General features: G+C 45.9%; 2 protein-coding genes across 2 annotated transcripts in view; one reads left to right on the top strand and one right to left on the bottom strand.

Moving 5' to 3' along the window:
* Positions 1–25,600, top strand: part of IFT140 (intraflagellar transport 140) — a 78,456-nt gene that overhangs the window by 1,632 nt on the left and 51,224 nt on the right. Inside the window, exons 2-14 of the mRNA XM_079121028.1 lie at positions 1,198–1,371; positions 4,364–4,585; positions 7,524–7,645; positions 7,770–7,912; positions 9,730–9,905; positions 11,750–11,841; positions 12,558–12,664; positions 13,056–13,201; positions 14,745–14,948; positions 15,307–15,379; positions 16,363–16,454; positions 18,940–19,067; positions 21,604–21,721. Coding sequence (XP_078977154.1) covers positions 1,225–1,371; positions 4,364–4,585; positions 7,524–7,645; positions 7,770–7,912; positions 9,730–9,905; positions 11,750–11,841; positions 12,558–12,664; positions 13,056–13,201; positions 14,745–14,948; positions 15,307–15,379; positions 16,363–16,454; positions 18,940–19,067; positions 21,604–21,721 — 1,770 coding nt within the window. The 5' untranslated portion in view covers positions 1,198–1,224. The remainder of the gene's footprint in view (positions 1–1,197; positions 1,372–4,363; positions 4,586–7,523; positions 7,646–7,769; positions 7,913–9,729; positions 9,906–11,749; positions 11,842–12,557; positions 12,665–13,055; positions 13,202–14,744; positions 14,949–15,306; positions 15,380–16,362; positions 16,455–18,939; positions 19,068–21,603; positions 21,722–25,600) is intronic.
* TMEM204 (transmembrane protein 204) overlaps positions 1,012–25,600 on the bottom strand; it is a 58,233-nt gene continuing 33,644 nt past the window's right edge. Inside the window, exon 3 of the mRNA XM_079121025.1 lies at positions 1,012–1,069. Coding sequence (XP_078977151.1) covers positions 1,062–1,069 — 8 coding nt within the window. The 3' untranslated portion in view covers positions 1,012–1,061. The remainder of the gene's footprint in view (positions 1,070–25,600) is intronic.

Raw genomic sequence — 25,600 nt, 5'->3', positions numbered from 1 at the left:
CCCCAGTTCTGGGCAGGCTGAGGTGAGAATTTGAGACCCGCCTGGGCAGTATAATGAGGTTGTCTCAAAACAAACGGTACAGCAGGGATCCTCTGGAAAAGAACCATGCAGGAAGGAATTTGTTTAATGACCCTTCCTTGCATTTGTGTGTTATAAAGTAGTGGGGAAACCAGCTTTAATTTTATTCAAGCACCATAATAAGTCTTCATCATTATGACAAAACTAACCAGAAGTGGAATTGCTGGATCTTGTGGTAATTACGTGTCTCACTTTTTGAGAAACTTCCACAGGAGCATCACCATTTTACATCCCTACCAGTAATGCACAAGGGTCCATTTCTCCACATCCTGACCAATACTTAGTGTTTTCTCTCTTTCTGGTAAGAGCTGTTGTAATGGGTGTGAGGTTGAGCAATTATTTTAAATGTTGGAAAGCCAGCCCACAAATAATTATTTTCTCTGCCATTTAGCTTGTCCCCCTCACTCCGGGGTGTGAAAAGGTGGACAGTAGCTAGACTGTCAGTTCATTCACTGTCCTGCTGTCCTGAAACACAGTTAATGCAGGTATCCTCCAGATCCGAAGGAAGAATGAAAGACTCAGTTTATTAATTTAGAAGTTAATTGATTAGGCTTATGTACAAATCAAGTTCAGCTTCTCCATGGCTGGTGTGGCTTTGCGTTCTCAACTAAACAGCAGAGGAATCCTTCCATTCTCTACCATTTGGGAGTCAAAGCTAGAAGATATTCTTGAATTTTATGCTTTTTCTGAAATTGAATAGTATTTTTTCCTGTATAGGTATTCTCCTGTGAGGCAGTTTGCTTTTATTTTGTTTGAAAGTTTTGCCTAAAAGGCAGCTGTCAAAATAAAAATTGTCCTTAAGACTGGAATAAAAGTTGTCAAGAATTGTATCTGCAGTCTTCAGTGCTGACTGGCTTTCATTCTTTCTTTGATGGCCACAAGTTTTTTGTTTTTGTTTTTGTTTTTGTTTTTTTTTTTCCCATCACACCATGGATCACACCAGGTTTGATTTTTTTTTCTTCTAATTTTGTATTTTTTCTCTCTCAGAGATCTTTAACAAATTAAAATTGCCTGATTCAGTCCAAAGGAGCAATTTTAAGTTACCAGATGTCTTCAGATTGCACATTTGCTTCCCTTTCATAATTCTGTAGTTGTTCTTGGTTGATTTTTCCCCCTTGTTTCAGCCCCAACCAGGTCTGTTTCATCATGGCCCTCTACTTTGACCACCGAATCAAAGCCCCAGAAGCAGTTGGGTCCCCCTCCCACATCAGTTGGCATCCTGTTCATCCATTCTTGGGGGTCGCCTCCATGAGCACAACCTCAGGGGGCGTTGTGGATATCTACCTGGAACAGGTGAGCATGCAGAAGCAGTAGTTCTGATTTTAGAAGCTCCTGCCTCAATTTTCTTTTATTTTTGTGTGTACACTTGTGTGTATGTGATCGTATGAGCTCTATTCTAGCTTTATCCTCATCAAGTCTCCCTGAGGTTCATAAGATTCATAAGATTATAAACATCCTAGCATGTGGCAGTTGTTTCACCCCTGCCATGTAGGCTTGGGATGTATTTAGGAATACTTAGGACTGATTCCATGGTTAGTTCATGGTTGTGGCCCTCTAGCATTGTCTTGGCTCCTGACCACTTGTCAGCTCCTTTGACTATTTATCTAGCTGTTTGAAACTAGTAGTTTCCTATGGCTGTCATAACAAATTACCACAAACTGAGTGAATTAAAACACTTAGAAGCCAGGCATGGTGGTACATGCTTGTAATCCCAGCAACTCATGAGACTCAGGCAGAAGGATCGCAAGTTCAAAGCCAGTCTAAGCAACTTACTGAGAACCTGTCTCTAAATTTAAAAAAAAGGGGGGTGGGGCAGGGCTGGGGATATTGCCCAAAATTGGTACCAAAAAATAAATAAATAAACTTGAACTTCATCCTCACACTCTGGAAGCCAGAAGTCTAAAATCAAGGTGTCAGCAGGGTTGTACTCCCTGAAAACCGTACCATGTTCTTGTCTTGGCTTCTGTTGCTAGAAGTCGGTGGTGTCCCTTAGCTTTTAGATACATCATCTAGTTTCTCCTGCTGGTATCATGGCCTTCTATTCAATGTGTTATTTACCTTCTGTTACTTTCTTTTTTTAAACCCAGAACCTTGAGCAAGCTGGATAAACACTCTTGAGTTACATCCCCAGTCCCTCTTCTCCTCTTGAAAGGACACCAGTCATATTTGATTAGGGCCCACCCACTGACCTCATCTTAATTTGCTGACATCTGCAGAGACCATATTTCCAAAGAAGGGCAAAAAGGTACCAGGGGTTAGAACTCAAATCTCTTTTTAAGACACACAATTCAACCCATAATGGAACTTTGTACAAGCTCCTCAAACTCCTAGAACTCCTCCCACCACTCTCAGTGTACAACACACTTCCTACATCACAAAGAAAATTGAGTTTCCCTTCCACGCTCTTCTTCCTTTTCCCAGCTGTGGCATTCCCCAGAGCTTATTCATGGCCTCATCCTGTCTGACTTCCTTCTGTGATCTTGGCCTCCCTGGTCACTTCAGTTTCCATCTCAGTGGGTGACTTGCACATACCTCTCTTGCAAGAAGACCTCTCAAGCTGTTGATGTAGAAGTTAACTGCCTTCATGCATCTCTTGGGTGTTTTAAAGAGACCTAAACCTCCACGAGTCCAAAACTTAACTAAAATTGTCCTGTACCCTTACTCTGCCTCACATCTCCCTGCAAAAGCTGACTGTTGGCACCTGTGAAATACTTGCCTTGGTCCTGATACCCAGAATAGAGACTTGGGAAACACTTGCCACTTCCCACTCCCCCGCCTTGTAATTTGTTGCCAAATTCTTCCAGTTCTATCCCCAGAACCTTTGGCACATCTTTGACTTCTTGGTCACTTCATTGGCCCATCCCTCTTTCCTGAACAGCAGTACAGCTCCCTCACTCAAGCTGCTGAGTCCTTATGGGCCCACCCCACTGTATTCTCCCATGGTGGCCAGAGCTGCCTTGAAATCACAGAGCCATCACTCCCTGCTTCCACTTCCCCATCCTACATCACTCTTTGGGTGAGCATGTAATTCCCTGACCTTGCCTCAGTGCCCCCAAGGCTGAGCTCCATCTGACTCTCACATCACACTTCTCCACACACCAAATCCTACCAAAGTGTGCAGCCTTCCAGCACTGCACAAACTGCTCTCTGCACTGCAGAACCTTGCTTTAATCCTTCTGCTCAGTTAAGGTGTTAAGACGGTAGTAGCTCGGTGGCATTGTCCTCAGGACACATGCACACCCACGCAGTTCCTCTGCAACTTGTGCCGGTTTTTTTTGAGCTTCTCCACCCACAGGAAACTTAGCAAGGGCCACACCTGCTTTACTGGTCAGTCTATCCCCAGGGCCAAGTGTATATTGTCATTTTTTTTTTTTGAAGAATAAATTTAGTTAAATTTCAAAATTATTATAGCAATTTTAGATAAGACTTGTTAATTTAGAAAATTCATAATATATTATTGTAAAACTAGTTCACAAAGTGTACTTCTTGTGGGGCTGGGGATATAGCTCAGTTGGTAGAGTGCTTGCCTGTCAATCCCAAGACCCTGGGTTCAATCACCAGCACTGCAAAAAAAAAAAAAAAAAAAAAAAAAAAAAAATATATATATATATATATATATATATATATATACACATATATATTAATTTCTTATAAATATATATGTATGTATATATATGTATATATATACGGGTATATATATATATATATACTTCTTATGTTTCCAAGTGACACAAGAAAAATTTTAGGATTTCAAAAGAAAGATTTTTTTGGACCATGACAAAAATCAGAAAACAAGAGTATATAAAATACACATTCCATTAGCTGTCAGAGCAGTGACATAACATGTTACAGAACCTTTGGAGAACCACTGTACTCTTGGTAGAATGAGTGTAAACATGGCACATAGCTGCTAGTACCATTCCCAAAGCAGTCTTGACCTCTCAAGCACCTGTGTCTGAAACTTGCTTGAGAATCTTGAGGCAACAGCTTTTGCCCACTGACCTGCCAGTTTATCGAGGTAGTTTTGTTGGAACCCAGTATTTCCTACTCCAGGGAGTGTTTGCTGGCATCAGGCAGCAGCTGTATGGGGCCCACACTCCTTGATTAGCTCACCATTGTGTCACAGTGCTGGTTACCTTCTGCTGGGGTAGCTCAGCCAAAGGCAAGGCAACATTTCCTTAACTATTCAGATCTTTCAACTCTTGTCATTGCCAGAATCAGGCAGAAATTCCTGAAGTAACTGTCACCATCCACAATATGGAATTTTACCTCTTCTCCAACATAGGGTGAGCATGTGCCGGACACGCACATTGAGAGATCCTTCCAGGTCACTTCCCTGTGCTGGCACCCAACACGGCCAATTCTGGCTATTGGCTGGGAAACTGGAGAAGTGACTGTGTTTAACAAGCAGGACAAGGAGCAACACGCAGTGCCCCCAACACACACTGTCGACATCACCATTCTCAGGTGGAGCACCAGTGGGAGCTGCCTGGTGTCTGGGGACAGGGTAAGTGCACCATTGTCTACATCCCCCACCACACTTACAGACATGCTGAAGGAGAGCGAAGACCAAATTATTTGAAATATGAGTCCCTAAGTTCAGCTGATCTAGTTGGATGTAATTGCAGTTTTTGTTTTATATTTGAAGCAAGGCTTGAAATTTTCATTCTAAGTTCCCATTCTATGGTAAAGGTATGTCTGTAACATTTTAAATGAACTTTGCTAGAAAATTGCATTCATATAGATGGAGTGAATGCCCCAGACACTGTCGTTTTTATAGTACCCAAGAGTCACCCACTTCCAATGACATGCTCCTCAGTTATACAAGAGTCCCTAGTCCTGCTCATGTAGCTTAGTTATAGATGCTCCAACTGTTGGCATGCAACAATTTTTTTCCCAAAGCTGCAGCCTAGAAATCCAAAATGCTATGTGTCTAATCATGTTTAGGGACCTGGTCAGACTGTCAGCCAGAAGATTAATGCACTGATAAAGGTCTCTAGCCAAGTACAGTGCTACATGCCTATAATCCCCGACACTCAGGAGGTGGAGGCAAGAGGATCATAAATTCAAGGCCAGCCTGGGCAACTTAGCATCGCCCTGTCTCAAAATTTAAAAAGGGCCATGAATGTAGCTCAGTGATAGAGCACTTGCCCAGCATTCACAAGGCTCTGGGTTCAGTCCATTGGACCACAAAAATAGAGCATGAGAGAAAGGAATGTGAAGTCAGTTATGGGAAAATTGCATGAAGAACAGAGCAGACGAACATCTCGGAAGAGGCTGCATGTGATGTACCAGGCTTCTGTAGAGCTCCTGTCTAGAGGGGGCTGGGCACAGGAGAAGGTGCGTTTTTGTTTTCTCTCCTTACCTGTGTTGTTTCGTTACTGTGCAAGCATTATAAACAAAACCAGTGGGATTTTTATCCTTCCTAAAACTGTCAGGTCAAGAATAATCACTTTGATAATATGTATTATTCATATTATCTGTATACTCATGCTGCACACTGTTTTAGATCTTGCAGAGTATAAGTTGCTTTTAAAGCTGACTTGATTTGAAAATCCTGTCCTTTCTACAATAAAGGTGATGTCAGCCAGCATTTGGGGATATTAGAGTCAGTGCTGATTGAAAGGAAGGTGGGAAGAAGAGTTTGCACCTGTTGAAATGTCTGCTTGTCTTGAGCTGGGAGAACCCTTGGGAAATGCTGGGCATTGAAGTGAAGGTACAGACTGGAGTACCTCCATTCAGCAGAGCTTAACTCACATCCCCCAGTCACCCCACCCTCCTGGACCAATTTGGGTAGTCATTTCCTCCCACACTTTGACTTCTCTAGCACCTGCCTGTGATATTGATCTGATATTTGATAACTTCAAAATTGAACAATATAGTACGCCTCACACCCAGATCTTGGTTTTGTTTTTTTTTTTTTTATTGTAAACAAATGGGATACATGTTGTTTCTCTGTTTGTACATGGAGTCAAGGCATACCATTTGTGTAATCATAAATTTAAATAGGGTAATGTTGTTTGATTCATTCTGTTTTTCCTTCCCCCCACCCCTCCCACCCCTCTTTTCCCTCCATACAGTCCTTCCTTCCTCAATTCTTGCCCCCCTCCTTAAGCCTAACCCTAAACCTAACCCTAACCCTAATGCTAACGCTAACCCCTCCCACCCCTCATTATATGTCATCATCCGCTTATCAGTGAGATCATTCGTCCTTTAGTTTTTTGAGATTGGCTTATCTCACTTAGCATGATATTCTCCAATTTCATCCATTTGCCTGCAAATGCCATAATTTTTATCATTCTTTATGGCAGATCTTGGTTTCTCATGCCGATCTCTAATAAAAGGAGCGAGGGCTCCTTGGAGAAATGGCTAATTCCAGTGCTGGGATGGGAAATTGAGCCTAGAGAATCTTGGAATCTTGGAGCACCAGAAAGTCAAGAAGTGCTTGCAAAACCCTCCATGATAGGGACATATCAAAAGGACTCCTGTGAGCCAACTGGAAAAGCTCCTGGAGGTTATATCTAGAACAGTTGGAACAACAAAATAAGCAAAGTAGTAAAATACCCTTGAGTCCATGCTGATACAGATTTGTGATTGAGTAAATAAATGGTAGAACAGAAACAAATCCCATGTTGAAGAATCCCAAATAACTTGTGTACTCTGCCCTTAAGAAGGCAAAGCAGGGCTTCCCACTCCTTGAGCAAGGGCTACACAAGGTGCCTTATTTCCAAACAGCACAGGAAAGGAAGGCAGGTCACTCCACTGTGGACACTAGCTCCCCCAGGCTGCTGAGGTTAACTCCCATGGCAATGAGCCATGTTGACTATGTGATATGAGGGCACTCCCCTAAAACCCACAGCCCCCATCTAGTCATAGGGAAACATCAGACAAATTCCAGTGGAGGGGCATCCTATGCCATAGCTGAGCAGCAGGGTCATCAGCCAGCAAGGAACATCTGAGAAACCCAGAGGAGGTGTGAGGACTGAACATGATGGGATCCCAGGCAGGCTAAAAAAAAAAAAAAAAAAAAAAGTTTGGGAAAGCTGGGGAAATCTAAAGCGTGGGCTTTAGTTAATAGCAGCATAATGGTGTGTATTTGTTAATTCTGAGAAATGGGCTGTACTAGTAATAGGGGAGTCTGGGTGTCGGGATTTTCTACATTGTGTCATCTTTCAATAACTCAGTCAACTCCAAAATTGTTTGTTGTAAAAACTGAACATGTACCAGTGGGTAGCTTTTAGAGAGTGAGTTGGGAGAGGGTGCAGAGAAAATTTTCTGCTTCTTTAAACACTTTTGAATAGTTTGAAATTTTTATGGAGCTCATGGTAGTTTGGTGATTTCTTTGGATAAGGAATTTGCCTGTGTTCTGCTCTGCCATTTACCTTCAGCCGATCACTCTGCATGACAGACATGTTTCTTGCACACATGCTATTGGCCTTTTGCAGCTTGGTGTCCTGCTTCTCTGGAGGTTGGATCAAAGGGGTCGAGTTCAGGGCACGCCCCTGCTGAAGCACGAGTATGGAAAGCACCTCACGCACTGCATCTTCCGGCTTCCCCCACCTGGCGAGTAAGTGTGAGGCTCCCACCTGACCTAGGCATACATCTTCATCTTGGGTGAGTGTGGGACTCCTGACCCCGAGCACCCTGTTACTCCAGGATTCCTGACCACTGTATCCTGTGTTTGCCCTCAGGGACCTGGTTCAGTTGGCAAAGGCAGCAGTGAGTGGTGATGAGAAAGCCTTGGACATGTTTAACTGGAGGAAGAGCGGCTTCGGAAGTTTCTTGAAGATAGGGTCTCAAGAGGGCCTATCGTTCTTTGTCAGTCTGATGGATGGTGAGGAACTGCAGTTGTGATTCTAGGATTCAATGTTTTAGGGGTGTTCGACAAGGATTTTAAACTGATGGTGGTACTTTGGGGTGAAATAATGAAAGCTGGGCACACCCCTCTTGGGGTGCTGTATTGCACCAGTTGACTCTCTGAGAACACTGCTCTGCTCTGACAGGGATGAGACAAGCGTAATTTGCATTGAAGGGTTTTCATACAGAAGCTTTTAATCAACAGTTCCACACTGCACAACACCAGAAGCATTGGTTTTGAAAAGACTTTTTTGTGATTTTGAAAAACTCTGTTATGCAGTCTGCATAGTTACCAAGCACCTACCATATGCCAGGTACTTGCTAGGACCTGGGGGTGAGGCCTAAGCAGAATAGGGCTGGGCTTTGATTCTGTCTGGCAGCCACAGCCAGCCCTCATGAGTGGTCAGCATTAAGCACCATCTGTTGATTACAGCGCAGCTCCTCCTCGGTGTAGGCAGGGATACAGCCATCCCAGCCAAGACTGAACCCTAAAGGGGAAGGAGTTCGAGAGTCACACCAGGCTGCACTGTGCCTCTGTTGTTGGAAGAGGCGCAGGAGATGAGAGCTGCATGGGGTGGCTGACTTGAGGTGGAGGGAATCTGTTACTGTTGATTTCACCAGATAGCCTAACCATGATATGAATAGAGAGCAGGTGGCTATGACAGAGCTGTGGGGTTTATAAACTTAGAAGGTAGAGACGGAGCTGATGGAGAGGGGAAATTGAGGAAGTCTTGGAGGGGACATCCAGGTGGGCATACAGTGGATGGCAGAAAGGGGTCACCTAAGTGGGGCATGAGGGTGAGGGCCCCTCAGGAAGGAGAGCCTAGAAGTGGGGTGGGACAAGGCACATTCAGGGAAAGATGCTGGTCACTTGGAAGAGGAAGCGTGCAGAGCTGTGGAGGAGCCGATCTCCGGAGCGGGGGCAGATTCCTATCTGTCTACCAGGAGCTATTATTCCATGTACCTCAACCTCTGTATAGCAGATTGTGATTATATTAATTTTTACCTCATGATTACCTGTAAAAGTCCTTAAAATCAAACCTACCACACATGTGACTATCAAATACTAGTTATTGTTACCATTAGCCTACATAACCTTGAACTCTTCAATTCAATGAGAACTCAAGTTATCTATTTGGAGTGAGGTAAGGAACCAAGAGAGTGAGAAAACTCTCAGCAATAATGAACCAGAGAATCCTGAGACTCTCAAGGACCATCTCCCACCAAGCTCAGATATCCAAGAAGGAAAAAAGGAGACCCATGAATATGCTGGCCAGTGTTGGAGCAGAGGCCAGGGCAGGGCCAGAGCAAGGGAAGTCCAGGTGGGGAAAAGGGGGCACTGTGGTACAACTGACAGAAAGAGTTGAGGAGGATAAGACTAGTGCCCAGCAAGACAGCAGACAGCACATCAGCAGTGCAGGCCTGGAAGGACAGGGAGAGCATCATCGTTCAGGGCCTCGGTTTAGAGGATGCAAGTGCACCTGTAGTGGACGAAGTTGAAAAAAGATTTATAATCCCACAGAATCAGACAGGTCAGCAATGCAGATGCTAAAATACCCCAAGAAAGTGGTGAAAGAAGATTGACAGTCCAGCTCAAGGCAGATCTGAACCAGTGGAATAGAGACTATTTCTGAGATAGTAGCCACAAGATTATATGCAAATACTTAATTTTAAATTCTTATGAAGTTGTTTTATTTTGAAAATGTTCTTAAGTAGATAGAAATGACGACTCATGAATGTCATGGAAACAGACACACCAGAAGTCCCAGTATAGTGACCCACTTCTGTCTCTAGGGACAGTTCAATACGTGGATGAGAAGGGCAAGACCACACAGGTGGCATCCACAGACAGCTCCATCCAGATGCTGTTCTACATTGAGAAGAGAGAGGCACTGGCAGTGGTCACAGAGAACCTTCTGTTGTTCCTATTCAGGGTAACACCTGAGGGCGAAGCTGAAGAGGTGATGAAGGTAGGTGGCAGAGTGGCGTCCAGAGGTATCTCACTGTCAGCATGCTAAAGAGCAGGGGCTGGATTCTCTTGCCTATTTTGCCCTTTTCTTTCTTGGTAAGCAAGACTGAAACAGCTGTCATCTTGGTTCCAGAGCAGCTAACCTAGCTATTTAGTGTCACTTTTTATCATAGGACAGTCTCCACACAGGTGAAGGAAATGGAAGATTTTCCAGTGTTTCTGGGCATATGTGAGGAGAGTTGTTGGACTCCCTTTTTTGTTTTTTGGGTTTTTTTTGTTTGTTTATTTTGGGTTTTTTTTGTTGTTGTTGTTTTTTGGTACCGGGTATTAAACCCAGGGGCACTTAACCACTGAGCCATATCCCCAACCCTTTTATATATTTTATTTAGAGACAGGATCTCTCTAAGTTGCTTAGAACCTTGCTAAGTTGCTGAGTCTGGCTTTGAACTTGCAATCCTCCTGCCTCAGCCTCCTGAGCCACTAGGATTACAGTGTGGCTACTTTGCCGAGCCCACAGCCCGTGGCCTTCAGGTGTGACAAAGAATAATACCACCCACCTTGTAGCATCTCATTCATCTTCCACAACAGTTAGGTGGGACCTGGGATATTGTCCCCATTTTCCAGCCATTCCAGAAAAAGAGCTTTGCAGAAGCTCACTTAATGTCTGAAAAACCAGATCACCATGACCTGGTGTATGTGGACCATGCTCTATAACACAGTCTTTCATGTCTGTGGTTTGCCTATGGACGTTGTTGTACCCAATTTGTGTGTGTGTTACTTTGTTGGGTAGGGGTGTTTTTATGTGATTCCTGAAAGATACCAAGATGTCCATGAAGGACAGAGCATGGTGTGGGCTCTAGAGCCATCCCTGCAGCTGCCATGTGCTTCTGTGTGAGGTTGCTCATCCACCATGTGCAACTCACTGAGGAGGATGCTGCCATCATCTCCAGGTGGCTCATTGACTTAGACTAGAAATTCATCCTCCATGGATAATGCTGAACTTTAGACATATTCCTGTAGATCACAGATTAATTATTTTGTAAGTCAGCCTGAGTTTGGTCATGCTGTAATAGCAGCTGAGAACATGGCCACTGAACCATATGGATCTGGAGTCAGTTGGGGCCACAAACTGTATGGCTCAATATCAGATACTTCTCATTCATACTCTAGGCCAGTTCTGGGTTCCAGATCAAGACTCCAGTCAACTTGTGTCCTGGTGAGGGTTGTTTTCCTGGTTTGCAGACAGCCCTGTCTTTCTTTGCCCTCACACAGAAGCAAGGCAGAGCAGAGAGCACATTGGAGGTGGGGATGAGCACCACAGTCCCATCAGATCAGGGTGGGTCTCTACCCACCTCTAGGCATCCAACCTTAACTGCTTCCAAAAGGCTCTGTCTACAGATAGAGTCACATTGGTGTTTGGGGTTCCAACACAGAAACTTCAGGGAAAGACAGTTCACTCTAGCACCTGGCTTCAGGTGCCCTGCTCAGCTACTGAACTGGCTGGCAATCCATGAACAAGTTTGTCCTCTGCAAAATGGGGATGGTACCACCTGCTGGGAAGGTGAGGTTGAGAGTGAGCAGGGAGCACCCAGCTCAACTTGATAATCACTCTTAAGAGATTGCTGCCACGCAGCATGCTTTAGGTGGCCATCATTTCACGGATGAGTCATTGTTTGCTTCAGCCTATCCATACTGAAAACCAAAGATACCTCTCAGTTTTCATCATTTGCCCTGTGATTCCTCCACTGAGTGAATCTCCATGAAATCACTGAAGACCAGGTTCCAGCCTAACAGGGTCTCTGCAGGAGTCATGTGCTTTTCTCAGGTTGCTTTTTTCTTGTACAGGTAAAGCTAAGCGGGAAAAGAGGTCGCCAAGCAGACATTGCTTTGATTGAGGGCAGCCTTCTCGTGACAGCCACAGGGGAAGCAGTTCTCAGGTGAGAGCTCGTCTTTTCAGTGCACACTTCTGGACAATTCTCTCAGGAACAGACTCTTTTAAGTGGACTTTTCCTGGGGAGTAACATACATAAAAAAAATGCACATGCCATGGTGGCCCCAGGAGTCCTACCAGCCCACACTGTTCTCCTGCAGTTCCCAGTGTCTACTGCTGCCTGGGTATTATTATTTTGGTTTTTTGTTTGTTTGAACCCAGGGGTGCTTAACCACTGAGCCACATCCCTAGCCTTTTTTTATTTTTTGTTTTGAGACAGGATCTTAGTAAGTTGCTCAGGGCATCACTAATTGTTTTGTTGAGACAGGGTCTCACTCTGTGGACCAGGCTGATCTTCAACTCCTAGGCTCAAGCAGTCCTCCTGCCTCAGCCCTGTCTTATTTCTTTAAGCTTGGCATAAATGGAATTAGGCATTTTTGGTCTCCTTTGTCTTGCCACTCTAACACAAAATGATGTTTAGGACCTCGCTAATGTTGCTACTTGTAGTTGGGGTTCTGTGTTCTTTGTGAGCTAATATGCTAAGCAATTGCTCTCTTTAATCATAAACAGGATATAAGGTAGTCCTAAAGGTAATATTAGCTCTCTATACCAGGAGTCTGAAGAGTGTATCTCTTTCCTGATCTTAAGTGTTCTGCAGCCCTCAAAGCAGAGGCAGAAGCCACTAACAAGGCCCCTCCATGGGCTGTCTTATTTCCATTGTAGATTTTGGGACTTGGAACGAGGAGAGAATTATATACTGAGTCCAGAGGAGAAGTTTGGCTTTGAAAAAGGAGAGAATATAAATTGTGTGTGTTACTGTAAAGCCAAAGGTGAGGCTTCCTGGAAGAAACAGAACAGCTTCCAACGTGACACTCAGGTTGCGATCTAATTGTGGTAAAACTCAGGGGGCTCTTTACAGAATAGTAAATCAGTCCTAACTGGCATCGGTTGGTTGACTATCATCAGTCAAGGATCAGCAAGTGACAAGCTGACTGCATGACATGTTCCCTCCCGAGCCCCGTGAGACAGCACTGGGAGTGTGCATGCACACAGAAGGGATGGGAGGTGAGCCCGGGCAACATTTGGTCCATGCCTTCTGAGTGCTCACCAGTGTCGGAGCAAACGGTCTGGGAGGCTGACGCCTCGGAGGAGAGGGTTGGAAGGGAGCTCTCTGCCATTCCTGTTCTTCTCAGTTAGCATTCTCCTTATTTTCACCTGTAGGTCTTCTGGCAGCTGGTACTGATAAAGGACGAGTTGCCATGTGGAGAAAAGTGCCAGGCTCCTGGAGCTGCCGAGGGGTAGAGGGCAAGGACATGTGGACCCTTCAGAGCCCTACTGAGCTTGAGGGAAGCATCACACAGATAAAGGTAAGCTCTGCAGGGGGGTTTAATGCAGTCGTTCTCTGCTGCACAGAAGTAGAGGAAGAAATCAGCTTTGAACCTACTTTTATGAGTTTTATGAACTACCTAAAAATAGCAAAAACAAGAAAAAATTTAAAGATATTTTGGATTTCAGAATTTCAGAAAGGAGATTGTGGACCTATATTTATATCTATCCACTTATCCATCCTTCTATCTCTATGTACATATATGCCTATATGTTAAAAACAGCTTGACTGAAGCATAATTGGCATAATCAAGTGGTTTTTAGTATATTCACAGTTATACAGGCATCACAATGAATCTTAAATCATTTTGTCACCCCAAAGAGAGACCCATATACACTGTCCCCTTCTCCCACTAGGCAGCCAGTAACATACTTTTTTTTTTTTTTTTTTTTTTTTTTTTCGTGGTGGTGGTGGTGGTGGTGCTAGAGATCACATCCAGGGTCTCAGTTCTTAATATTTTTATTTCAAGATAAGGTTCCACTAAGTTGCCCAGGCTGACCTTGAACTTACAGTCCTCCTGCATTGGCCTCCTGAGCAGCTAAAATTATAGGCATGGCCACCACATCTGAGCAATGGTCCACTTTCTGTCTCTGGGTTTGCCTCTTTGGGCAGTACATAAAAGTGGAATCATATACCATGAGGTCTTTTGTTACCGGTTTCTTTTGCTGAGCACCTTGCTTTCCAGGTTCATCTGCTCTGAAGCAGGCATCGGTGCTCCCTCCCTTTAGTGCAGAGTGGTACTGTGCTGTGCGGACGGGCCAGCTTAGCTTTCCATCAGCTGATGGGCACTGGGGGTGCTGTAAGTAGTGCTGCTGTGAATGTCTGCATTTCTTTCATTTCTTGTGGGCATTTGGTTCTTTTTATAATGTCATCTCTAGCTTGGTGTCCTGTTTGCTGAGACACCATCATTGCACCTACCTGTACATCACAGGCATGGCTCACAGCAGCAAGTGTATCGTAGCATCTTCTTTGCAAACTTCCCCAAGCCCTGCATCTGAACCACTCATGGCTCTTTTTCTCATGTATGAGTGACTTTTTTTTCTTTAGTGGTTCTTAATTTTTTGTTGAAAACTGAATATTTTAGATAGATTTGAAAGTTGAATATGAAGTTAGGAAACTGACATTTCACATCACCAGAGGAAAGGTAAGTTGTGTGAAATGCTTGTCATTCATAGAAAATAAATATTTGTATGTTAGAAAAGCAAATTTCTAGAAGATGCCCTGCCAGAGTAGACACTAGCTAGAATAATCACACAGATATCTACCCACTAACTCACTGCTCAGCATATTAGTACTTTGAAATTTCTCAACAAAGTACATGTTTAATCCTTGTGAAAAAATGTTTATTTTAAAGAATGTTTAAGAATGTTTAAGAATGTTTTAAGAATGTTTATTTTAAAGAATAAGAAACAGTTCTTGGAAAATGGCTTATGGATCCTTGTATGCAATATTTATGTGTTCCTCTGGGTGTAGCTCTGCTTCATTCAAACACCTGTTCTTTTTATCCTAACATGGGACTGAAGTGGGGCTCCAGGAAGAACCTGCTGGCAGTGAACAACGTCAGCTCTGTGGCAATCCTCAGTGAGCAGGCCATGTCATCACACTTCCATCAACAAGTGGCTGCCATTCAAGTCTCCCCAAGCTCAGTCAATGTGTCTTTCCTGTCCACGGGGACAGTACACAGCCTGCGCACAGACATGCACATCAGTGGAGTGTTCGCCACCAAGGTGACTGCTGAGGTTGACCCACAGTGTCATGAGGGGTCCTCAGCGTAGAAGAGTTGTTGGGGTAATCAGGACAGCAAGGATCCTGGATGGCAGCTTGGGCCACTTCCAGTTCCATCCTGGATTATCTTATTTCCTGAATCTCCCTGTGCATCATATACAGAAAAAAGTAAACACTTGGGGGCATTTTCCATAACATGGAAGTCAGCCCTAAGCTATATCTGTGGAGGATTCAGTGATCTAATGTTAGGCTGACGGCCTGGCAGCACTCAGTGATGGAGCAGAACAGGCTTTGAAAGCATCAGCATCATCAGCACCTCTGTCCCCTGACCTTTGCTTTTGGATACCCATGTTTCTCCAGGATGCTGTGGCTGTCTGGAATGGAAAGCAGGTGGTGATCTTTGAGCCTTCTGGAGCCATGTTACGGAATGCAGGTGGGAATCCTCACACACCCACAGAGGGATTCTACCACCTAATAAGAGGGATGTGGTCAGGGCTGACATGGGGGCTGGGGAGACCCCATGTCAGTTCTTAAACCTGTGCTTGCATTTTCAGAACCAGTGCTGCAGGCCATCAGGATGTGCTCTCTCAGACTGCCATCCTTCCGCACCATTCTTTCCTTCTCCCCACTGACCTCCAGGCTCTCTTACCTCACTGGAGACTTGTAATTGTGCTGTCCTATAAGTGATCGTCTCCTGCCTCTCTGGGAAGTTCCCCCCTGGTCTTCACCCCGCTGCTTCATGTGTTTCCTACACGATTTTTTGTCTCCCCCAGCATTTTGTTGCCTAAAATTCTCTCTGACATTTTTCACATTATCACAGATAATTCACTTGCCTTCTCCCCTTTCCTGTGCGGACACCCGAAAGGTGAGGATGAGCTCCTTACCCTCATTGTGCCCCACACGGCAGGTACTGAGGTGTTTCCAGTCTTGCAGGTACTATTGCCTCCCTGGCAGGTACCAAATGAAACTTATTAGCACCAGAGTAGAACATGTAGCCTCCAGAGTTCCACCTGCCGTAACCAGGTTCTTGTGTGAACATTGGTGCTGTCACAGAGCTCAGCTGCTGGGAGAAACGTCCACTTTGGGTCCTCATGGCAGGCCCATTCCTTAGGAGCTGTCGGTTCCTGTGCTCAGAGCCTCATTTTTTTTTTTTAATTCCTTTTTTTTCCCTTTTATATTTTATTTTGCTAGCCTTTATTTATTTTTAGTGTTTCCTCATCTTTTCATGTTTCCATTTTTTATTTCTTTTTTGTTTTGGAGCCTCATTTTGCTCATCTGTAAGATTCAGGTAACATGTTGCTCATGAAGCTGTTATAAGGACCGAGACACTTAGGAGCTGTATGTGAGATTTTTTTCAGCTCTGTGAAGTCTGGGATGGTGGGCTGCTGTTCTTCTGACACTCATCCTTGATTTCAGGGGCCTTCCTGTGTGAGTCCCCAGTGGTTGCCATGCATGAGGACAGCATTTATACAGTGGAGCCAAACCGAGTTCAGGTTCGGACCTGGCAGGTAAGTGGCCGCTGCTCAGTAAGTGGACTGTGATGATGAAGATAGATGCTGTTTCGAGAGCCCAAGCCTGAGGTTGACCTTGCCTGGCTTTGTTTGTGTCTCCCTACTGGGTGGGGAAGAAATGGGCCCTGAGAAAGCTGCTGCATCCATGTCTGCCGTGACCTCTGAAATCTGAGGACAGGTGAGGCCTTGTTGGACCTGGAGTGCAAAGGGCTAGGGAAGTGGGAGGAAACGCTTGCTGAGCTAAGAATACTTCCTAAAAACTGAGTGGCCATTGGTTCAGGGTATGATTATCTGCTTAGTCTGAGGGTGAGGCCAGATGGGAGTGAAGATTGTCTTCAGAGTGACAGGCCTCCAGCCCACTGTCTTGTTCCTCTTTGGCAGTGTGGAGCCAGACACCCCTGTCCTGTCTGCATCCCACACATGCTTATTGGAACCCAGAACTGACATGCTGTTAGCTTCCTGTGGCTGTTGTAATAAATTACCACAACTGGGTGGCTTAAAAAAACAGAAATGTATTCCCTCACAGCTCTGAATACCAGAAGTCTGAAATTCAGGTGTCATCAAGGCAGATTCCTTTGGGGGAAGGGAGTTGGGTCTGAGAGGAAATCTGTTCCTGCCTCTTCCTGCTTCTCATGGTGCCACAATCTTTGGTGTTCCTTGGCTTGTGGAATTCCTCACTCTGTCCCGTCTTTATATGGCCTGCTCCCTTGCATCCATGTCTTCTTTTCTGAGTCTTATAAAGCACTCTTTCCCTGGAGATATAGCTCAGTGATAAAGCGTGTATTTAGCATGCAGGAGGTCCTGACTTCAGTTCCTAAGAAGCCCGTACCCCCACCAAAAACAAACAAAAAAAACTTGTCATTGGATTTATGGCCCACCCTAAGCTATAATGGTCTTATTTCAGAAGCATGGGCTTAATCACATCTGCAAAGACCCTTTTCTCAAATAAGGTTGTGTTCACAGGTTTGACCTTTTGGGGATGCCACAGTACAACCCACTACATGCAGCAACATTCTTTGACATGGGAGAGACTCAGCCAAGCCCTGGTTTTAGCTCTGTGATTTCCACCCAGTGCTGAACTCTTTCTCAGAACGCAGTGATTCCTTAGGGCCGCCTCGTCCACAGCCTCGCACCTCACCTGCTGCTCCTGTAGGCCCCTTTCATGGAGTTGTCATTTTTAGTTGGTGGTCAAGAAGTAAACAAGACAGTGATAAGTGCCAATGGGGGGAAGAAAAAAAAAAAACAGAAGAAACAAGAACCACCATGGTGGGGGAAGTGGGAGTGAGACTCAGGACCAGGGTCTGTCTGTATTAAAGGCACACCTCAGAACATCAGGCCTGCTCAGGCAAGATTGTGGCATACTTTCCAAGATTCAGGGACAGTGAAAATGAATTTCTAAAAATACAAATGATGTGAAATCATTTCCCAGCCCCAAACCCCGTAGAGTCTTTTGTTTCACTTAGAGTAAAACCTGACCTCACTTGACCTGCAGTAATGCTGCCCACATGGCTACTGCTCGCCCTCAGAGCAGGGGACTACCATCATTGCTCTCTCCTGCCCACTGTGTGGATCTGGGACACTGACCCCGTGCTCTACTTCAGTGTGTCTCACCTTCCCTGGAATGCCACCCTGGGCTCTCCAACTAGCTAGCCTTCCTGTCCTTGCCTCCATTGAAACATCACCTGAGATAAGACTTGTATTTTTTAATTAATTAATTTATTTACTTACTTATTTATTGTTATTCTTTGGTTCCAGGGATTGAACTCAGGGTACTCAACCACTGAGCCACATCCCCAGTCCTATTTTGTATATTCAGAGACAGCATCTCCCTGAGTTGCTTATGCTTAGTGCCTCGCTTATGCCTTAGTGCTGAGGGTGGCTTTGAACTCATTATCCTTCTGCCTCAGCCTCCTGAGCCGCAGGGATTACAGGCATATGCCACCGTGCCTGGCAAGACTTGTATTTCTTAAACCCTTGATTAAAGTATGAGGTACACATAGAGATGTAGATGTGTTGTGCTCTGTGCTTGGCTCAGTAAATTTCCACAAGTGGAATGTACCCAGGATACGATCAGCATCCTGGTAGAGCTCCCTTCCTCTCCCAGCCTCCCCACCTGGGGTAATCAGGCACATGACATCAACAGTTTAACAAGTATCCTTGGGACTTTAGCCCACACTATTTGCAGACAGGGTCCCCTGACCAACTCACAGATAGAATGTACCCTTCCACTGCCTACTTTCCGCATCCTGTGCATGCCCCCAGAGTGCTTCTTAGCTGAGATTCCTCCTGTTGGCTTGTCGACCTGGCTGCTCTCTGTCTCCCCTCTAGCTGCAGGCACCAGGACTTTCTTGGAAGGGCCCCATCTTTCACCCCTAACTCTAAATTGAGCAGAGTGCTGGGCATGTGAATCATGAGTAGTGTTGAGTAACAGATGAAATGCTGTGACTGAGCCCCCTGCCTGAGCTTCTCCTCCTTTCCTTAGGGAACTGTCAAACAACTCCTGCTGTTCTCTGAGGCAGAGGGGAACCCGTGTCTCCTGGACATCTGTGGGACTTTCCTGGTTGTAGGGACAGACTCTGCTCACTTTAAAAGCTTTGATCTTTCCCGAAGGTACGGTTTTTTTCTGAATGAAAGCATTACATTTTTAGAGTTAGGAGACGATGTGGTCAGTAGAAAATGGGGTAGATGCAAAAAATCTTAAGTTCTATTTTGATATTACCATGCCCGTGTGTGTGTGTGTGTGTGTGTGTGTGTGTGTGTGTGTGTGTGTGTGTGTGTGTTGCCAGGGCCTTACGTGTGTTAGGCCAGCACTCTACCACTACTACTGAGCTATATACCCCCAGGCCTTCACCTCACTTTTTTTTTTTTTTAAATAATTTTATAATTCCCAGCCCTTTTTATTTATTTTGAGACAGGGTCTCACTAAGTTGCTGAGACTGGCTTTGGACTTGCGATCCTCCTGCCTTGGCCTCCCAGGATGCAGAGATTACAGGTGTGTGCCACCATGCTTGGCTCCACCTCACTTTTTGATGTGCTGTGTGTCTGGCCTGAATTCTTAATCCTCACATGGGATGGCACAGCACAGGGGAAGGTGAAGCATGGGCATGTTTTGGTGTGAAGCATTCCTGTGTGATGGGTACATGATGCTTTATTTGTCAAAACCGTAGGACTTGGTGCACAAGTATGAACCTTAGCACAGGGAAAAAATAAAAATCATTGGAACATTGGAAGATCCCAGGACAGAATAGAAAAGGTGATGAAATAGTCCAGCTGTGTTCAAATGTGTGAAATTACTTCAGTGGAGGGTGTGGGAAAAGGTGCCGTCCCAGTGAGCCTGGAAGTGCACAAAGACCCTAGCTCAAGGACAGGAGGAGTGCAGAACACTGCTCTCTGCTTGAGAGCCCTCTCCCTCTGTGGACTCACAAGTCTACTGTTGCTCACATAGACTGGAGCTGAACCTAATGTGAAATAAGTGGGTGGTGGATGATAGGAACCCGGTTCTCTCTGCTGGAAGTGAGCAGGAGCCCGAATGGTCCACGGGATGATTGTTTAGGGCTGAAGATGTCAGGATAAACCCATGGCTTACTTAATACAGATGTGGGTACCACCTTAGCTGATAACTGTAGGTATGTCTCTGCACTCAATGGTGCGTACACGTATGTTTCTGTGCTGTCAGCTGGCTGAGCCTAAAAGCAGCAACGCCTTAGTAGCAACAAGCATATCCAGGGCCCAGATCTTGATTCCTAACACCTTCTCCAACAAAGGAACCAGGGCTCTGTGGAGAAATAGCTGATTCTAGGGCTGGGGCAATAAAATAATGAGTTGCACCATCTTTTGTTGAAAGCAAGGAACTGTTAGAAACAAAATAAACAAAGCCTCACAAAATGACAGGCATAGATCAGAGACAGGAACCAATTGAAAGGGCCCTGACAGCCAAAGCTGTAACAATTTGAGCAACAAAATAATATAACAGTGCATTGAATTAAAACTCAAAGTAGAAAATATGTGAGTCCATACTGATATGAATGACCAAGTAAGTCATAACTGGGGAGAAGAGACAAATTTTCCATACTAAAAAATTCTAAAGAGTTGATGTAGTCTCTCTCCCCACTCCTTCAGCATGGGTTGCACTCAGTTCTTTCCAGAGAGCACAGTGTAGAAAGGGAGTCACTTCACAGTGAAGAAACCCAACACGCAAGGTCCACACCAAAGGACAGCAGGTGCCCTGGGTGTGGTATGAGGAGCAGGCACCTCACCTCTATCGTCTTCCTCCCAAAGCCAATAACACCACTCTAATATAGAGGTCCCAGTAGAGGGACACCCTACCCGACACCTGAGCAGGACTGCACAACTGGCAGGCTCATTGCAACCCAGCCAAGGAGAGCCTGAGGAGACATGAAATATCACATGGGCTCCAGAATGGACTCCTGGGACAAAAAGACATTAGGGAAACTGAATAAATGTTAATAAAATGAAAAAAGGCTTGAGCTGTACTGTATACCTAGTACTGTTGATATTGGCAGCAAGCTAGAAATAACTGAAGGCCTCTGGCCGGGAGCTAGTCCTGTACAAGGTAGAGGACAACTGTAGGGAAGCTGACCCATCATGCCACAGGAGGTCCCCAAGGCCTGTGTGAAGGGGAAGCACGAGGTGCAGAGCAGCATTTTTATGAGCTGTTGTGTATGAGCAGAGGAGGGGCACCAAGAAGATGGATTCGTATTTGCTTATAACACTATATGCAGTTTTAGCCAGGTCCATTGGCACACACCAGTAATCCCAGCTCCTTTAGATGCTGAGTCAGGAGGATCTCAAGTTTGAGGCAACTGGAGGCAACATAGTGAGACCCCATTTCAAAAAAAAAAAAAAAAAAAAAGCAACCAACAGATGAAGTTTAAAAGTACACTGCAGGGCTGGGGAAATAGCTCAGTTGGTAGAGTGTTGCCTTGCACACACAAGGCCCTGGGTTCAATCCTCAGCACCACAAAAACAAACAAAGTGCACTGCATTCTGAGCTTGTCCTGTGCCATGTGCACATGGCAGCAGGGCAAGAGCAGTGAGTTGCCAAGCAGAATTCACCACGAGCTGAGGCCCATAGGGCAGGTCAGGGACCTCCAACTTGTACTGGACTCTCCCTTCTCTCCTGCAGAGAGGCAAAGGCACACTGCAACTGCAAAAACCTGGCCGAAGTGATCCCTGGGGTGGGGGCCATCGCTTCTCTAAGATGCAACGCCAGCGGGAACAAGATCAGTATCCTCCTCAGCAAGGTGAGGTGCACATCCCTACTGGTGACCCCACCGTGCCACATGGGTCTCCGTGTCTGCTGGAACATCTCCCACATGGTCCCATCTTCCCATGCCCTCCATTTCTTCTGCATACCTGCACACTTTCGGTCTTTTCCTGCCTTTCTTTGTTTCTTATTTCATCAGAAACAGTTATTTCCTCAGAGAGCCCTTCACCCCTTTTCTTTTTTGCTTGTTTTCCTCACCTAACAACTAAGTTCTCTTTGGCACAAGAAGGGGGGGTAATAAGGACTGTTGCAGATGAGCCTTTAAGTAAATTACTTAGAGAAGTAGGATGTGGTGTGAAGAAGGGCTCTGGCAGCCACATGGAGCGGGTCTGCTTCCACAAGCTTTGCTCCTTTGCTCATTTGAGAGTTGATTGCTGCCTGCCCTCAGTGGAGCAGGCACTGGACAGGGTGCTGCAGATAGAGGTGGTACTGAAGTGCAAGGACTCAGCCTCCCCTGTGGGTGAGCAGACAGTGGTCACCTAGGAGTTTTCATACTGTGGCAACTGTGAGGAGGTGGGTTGTGAAAGTGGAGCACCAAGAAGCTTGAGGAGGTGGAGTGGAACCAAGGTAGGAGCAATCAGAAGTGAGAGCTTGACCAGCAGAGTGTGTCCTCACCAGAGGTCAGCCTCAGGAGTGAAATGAACAGCAGGACTGGCGTGTGGTCCCCTGACCAGCGTTGACCTTGGTGCAGAGAGAAGCACGGCAATGAGTGTTCTTCTAGAGGGTGGTTTTAAACAGTGGAGTGAGAGAGGCAAGGCAGATGCAGAGCTTCCCTTGGCACCCATCACCGATGTCCTTGAGGGACTGGCCATGAAGTGGGAGTGGCAACCACTGGACTTGATGATCTCTTGTCCTGTTTGAGAGGGTAGGTGCTGTTGAGACACCTCCCCAGTTTCCAACCCACACAGCGTTTGGGAGGAAGGTGGGCATGTCAGGTTGGGGGGGGCAGGGAAGGTAGGCTAGTTGAGCTGGGGGCAAATACAGAAGTCAGGTCCAGTGGGGGGGCAGGGAGAGAAGGTGGGCGTTTGAAGTTGGGGGCAGCATGTGGGCAGTTCCGTATCTACTGGCAGCAAACTTAGATCTTAAGAGAGAGCTGACTGAAAATGAGGATAAAGGAACAATCATTGGCTTGTGCCCAAGGGAGATGCTTCAGGAGGAAATGAAGCAGATGCTGCTAGCCCCCAGGAACCCAACTGGGCCCTGAGAAAACCACATGAACAGATTTGGCCAGGTAGGTGGGAGCTGCTGAGGACAAGGTAGCAGCTTGGAACCCAGAGGCGGTAGACAGTCTCATCTTCCCTTTAGCAACTGGGCAGTGCTGAGTTGTGCATGCCAGGAAACAAAAACAGGCCAGAGACCATGTGTACCAGTCTAGTATCACTGGGGGTCCTTGAAGCTCCGGAGAGGCCTATGGTACTAAGCGGCGACAGTGCACAGAGACTGCTTGCTCCAAAGGGGCAGGAATGAGGTTGAGGGCGGAGGGAGGTAGTACTGCTTCAAAGATGCTTAAGAGAGAAGAAGCTCCGAGGCCCTGGGAGCAGGGGGATAGAAGAGGGCAAGGCAAGGCAGGGGCTGACCCTTGCTGTCTCTGCATCCCATCAATAAGGTTTATCCATGTAATGTTTAAAAACAAGAAGTGAGTATAAAGACCAAGCTTAACTAGGACAGCAGAGCTGGGAGTGAAGGATGGCATCCCCAGTCCCACAGGCCCCCATCGTGGCCACCAGTAGCCAGGACACAGTCTTCCTTGTAGTCCTGGAGAGAGGAGGCAGGATGAGAGGGCCCCCCCAGGCCCATGGCATGAGCGTGAGTGCTATTGCAGATGCCTTCCTCTCAGTACTTACACTTTATTTGTTGCATTTATGAAGATTTTGAGAAACTGATGCTTCTATGTAGTCAAACCTATTGATGGTTCCAGTTTGAGATTTCTTCCATGGCTCTTAAACCTACAGCATCTTCTGTCTAAACTTTTGGCAAATATTCATTTCCTTGCTTTTCTAAAGTACTCATGTCCCATTTATTGCTCTAATACCTGCTGAAATAAAGTTTCCCACAGTCACCTTGAGTTCTGGACATGCGTTCCCCTAGCACTGCTCCATGGGTGTGCAAAGCCCAGACCTAGCATCTGAATCATGTCCACTGGCAGGAGCTTTGTTTGAGAATGATGTGCATTAACTAACTGCATAACCCAGAGGCCAGTGGCAGAGGAATGCTGTGAGGACTGAGGTGCTGGAGCCAAGCAGGTTCCCTCTCCTTTTTTGAGGACAAGGCAGTACATGCACACAGCCCCTTTCCTGTGCAAGTGTCTAAAAAAGGAAATAAATGACAAACTAATGGAACTAGTGACATGGTGACATTATCAGTTGCATTTTGTACCTGGTCTTGTCTTTTTTCTTTTTCTTTCCTTAGTACTGGGATTGAACCCAGGGCAAGTATTCCTCCCTCCTCGACTCTGGAGCAGGGTCTCATTAAATTGTTTACAGCCTCAACAAATTGCTGAGGCTGACCTTGAATTTGCATTCCTCTTGCTTCAGTGTCCCAAACTGCTGGGATCACAGGTGCATGCTACCGTGCCCGGCTCCCTGATCCTGCAGTTGAGGATTCTGATGTGAGTTCCTTATCTGAAGACCAGCCCAGCACATACTGAAACAAGAATCACTCCCACAGTCCTTACCTTGATAGCTTGGCTGGGTCCAGGGAAGAAAGAATGTGAGAGAGAAGTACAAGAGGCGGAGGCATCATGAGCTTGTGGGAAAGGCCTGCTGAAGGAAAACAGGGAGACTAGAACTGTGGGAGCACTTGGAGAACAACCAGCCCTGAGAGGCCGCTGTGCCTGGGTGCTGTCCGTGACAGCTGGTGCAGAGCGGAAGCCAGGATCTGCTCTGAGCCCTGCCATTTCCATTGCGCTCACAAGTGCTCTTGATAGGAAAGGCACTGTTCAGGTACAGTGTTCAGGAACGGGTCCATGAAGGGTCTTCAGGAAAGGCTGCCTCTGCTAACACTTCTAGGGTTTGAGTCAGTGCTTGCCCACAGTTTTCCTCAATGGTTCAAGATGGAGGGTCTCTAAAAAGCTGAGGTATGATTCATATAACAAAACTAGCAATTTAAATTGAACAATTCAGTGGCACTTAGTACATTCACTTTGTTGTACAGATACCCCTTCTATCTAGTTCTAAAATGTCTTCATCCATCTAAATGCCACGGTAGCTGACACGGTCACACATGCCTATAATCCCAGCAACTTGAGAGACTGAAGCAGAAGCTCATGAGTTCAAGGCCAGCCTCAGCAACTTAGCAAGATCCTGTCTTACAATAAAAAGGGCTGGGGATGTAGCTCAGTTGGTAAAGCACCCCTGGAGTTCAGTCCCCAGCATCAGAAAGAAAGGGGGGGGGAGAGGAGAAAGAAAGAGTTGAGAGAGACAGAAAGAAAGAAAATGCCATGCCCATTAGGTAGTCTGGCCCATTCCCCCATCTCCTCAGCCCCCGGCAACCACTGTTCTGCTTGCTGTCTGCGTCTGCCTCTTCTGGCCGTTTTGTACATATGGAAGCATGATGCAGCCTCTGTGCCTGCCTGCCTTTCACTGAGCATGTTTCCAAGGCTCCTCCAACTGCAGCAGTGTCAGTTCTGTGGACCTTGTGGCCCAGCACTACTCCTTGGTAGGGTGGACCACATTTTTTTTTAAATATTTTTTCTAGTTGTCAATGGACCTTTATTTAATTAATTTATTTACATGTGGTGCTCAGAATCGAACCCAGTGCCTCACACATGTTATGCAAAAGCTCTACCACTGAACCACAACCCCATCCCAAGGGTGGGCCACATTTTGTTAACCATGCGTCCGTCCATGCACACTTG

This window comes from Sciurus vulgaris (assembly GCF_902686455.1).
Source record: "Sciurus vulgaris genome assembly, chromosome: 18".
Lineage (NCBI taxonomy): Eukaryota > Metazoa > Chordata > Mammalia > Rodentia > Sciuridae > Sciurus > Sciurus vulgaris.
Note: the sequence above shows the minus strand (reverse complement) of the source record. Positions and strands in the feature narration are given on the sequence as shown.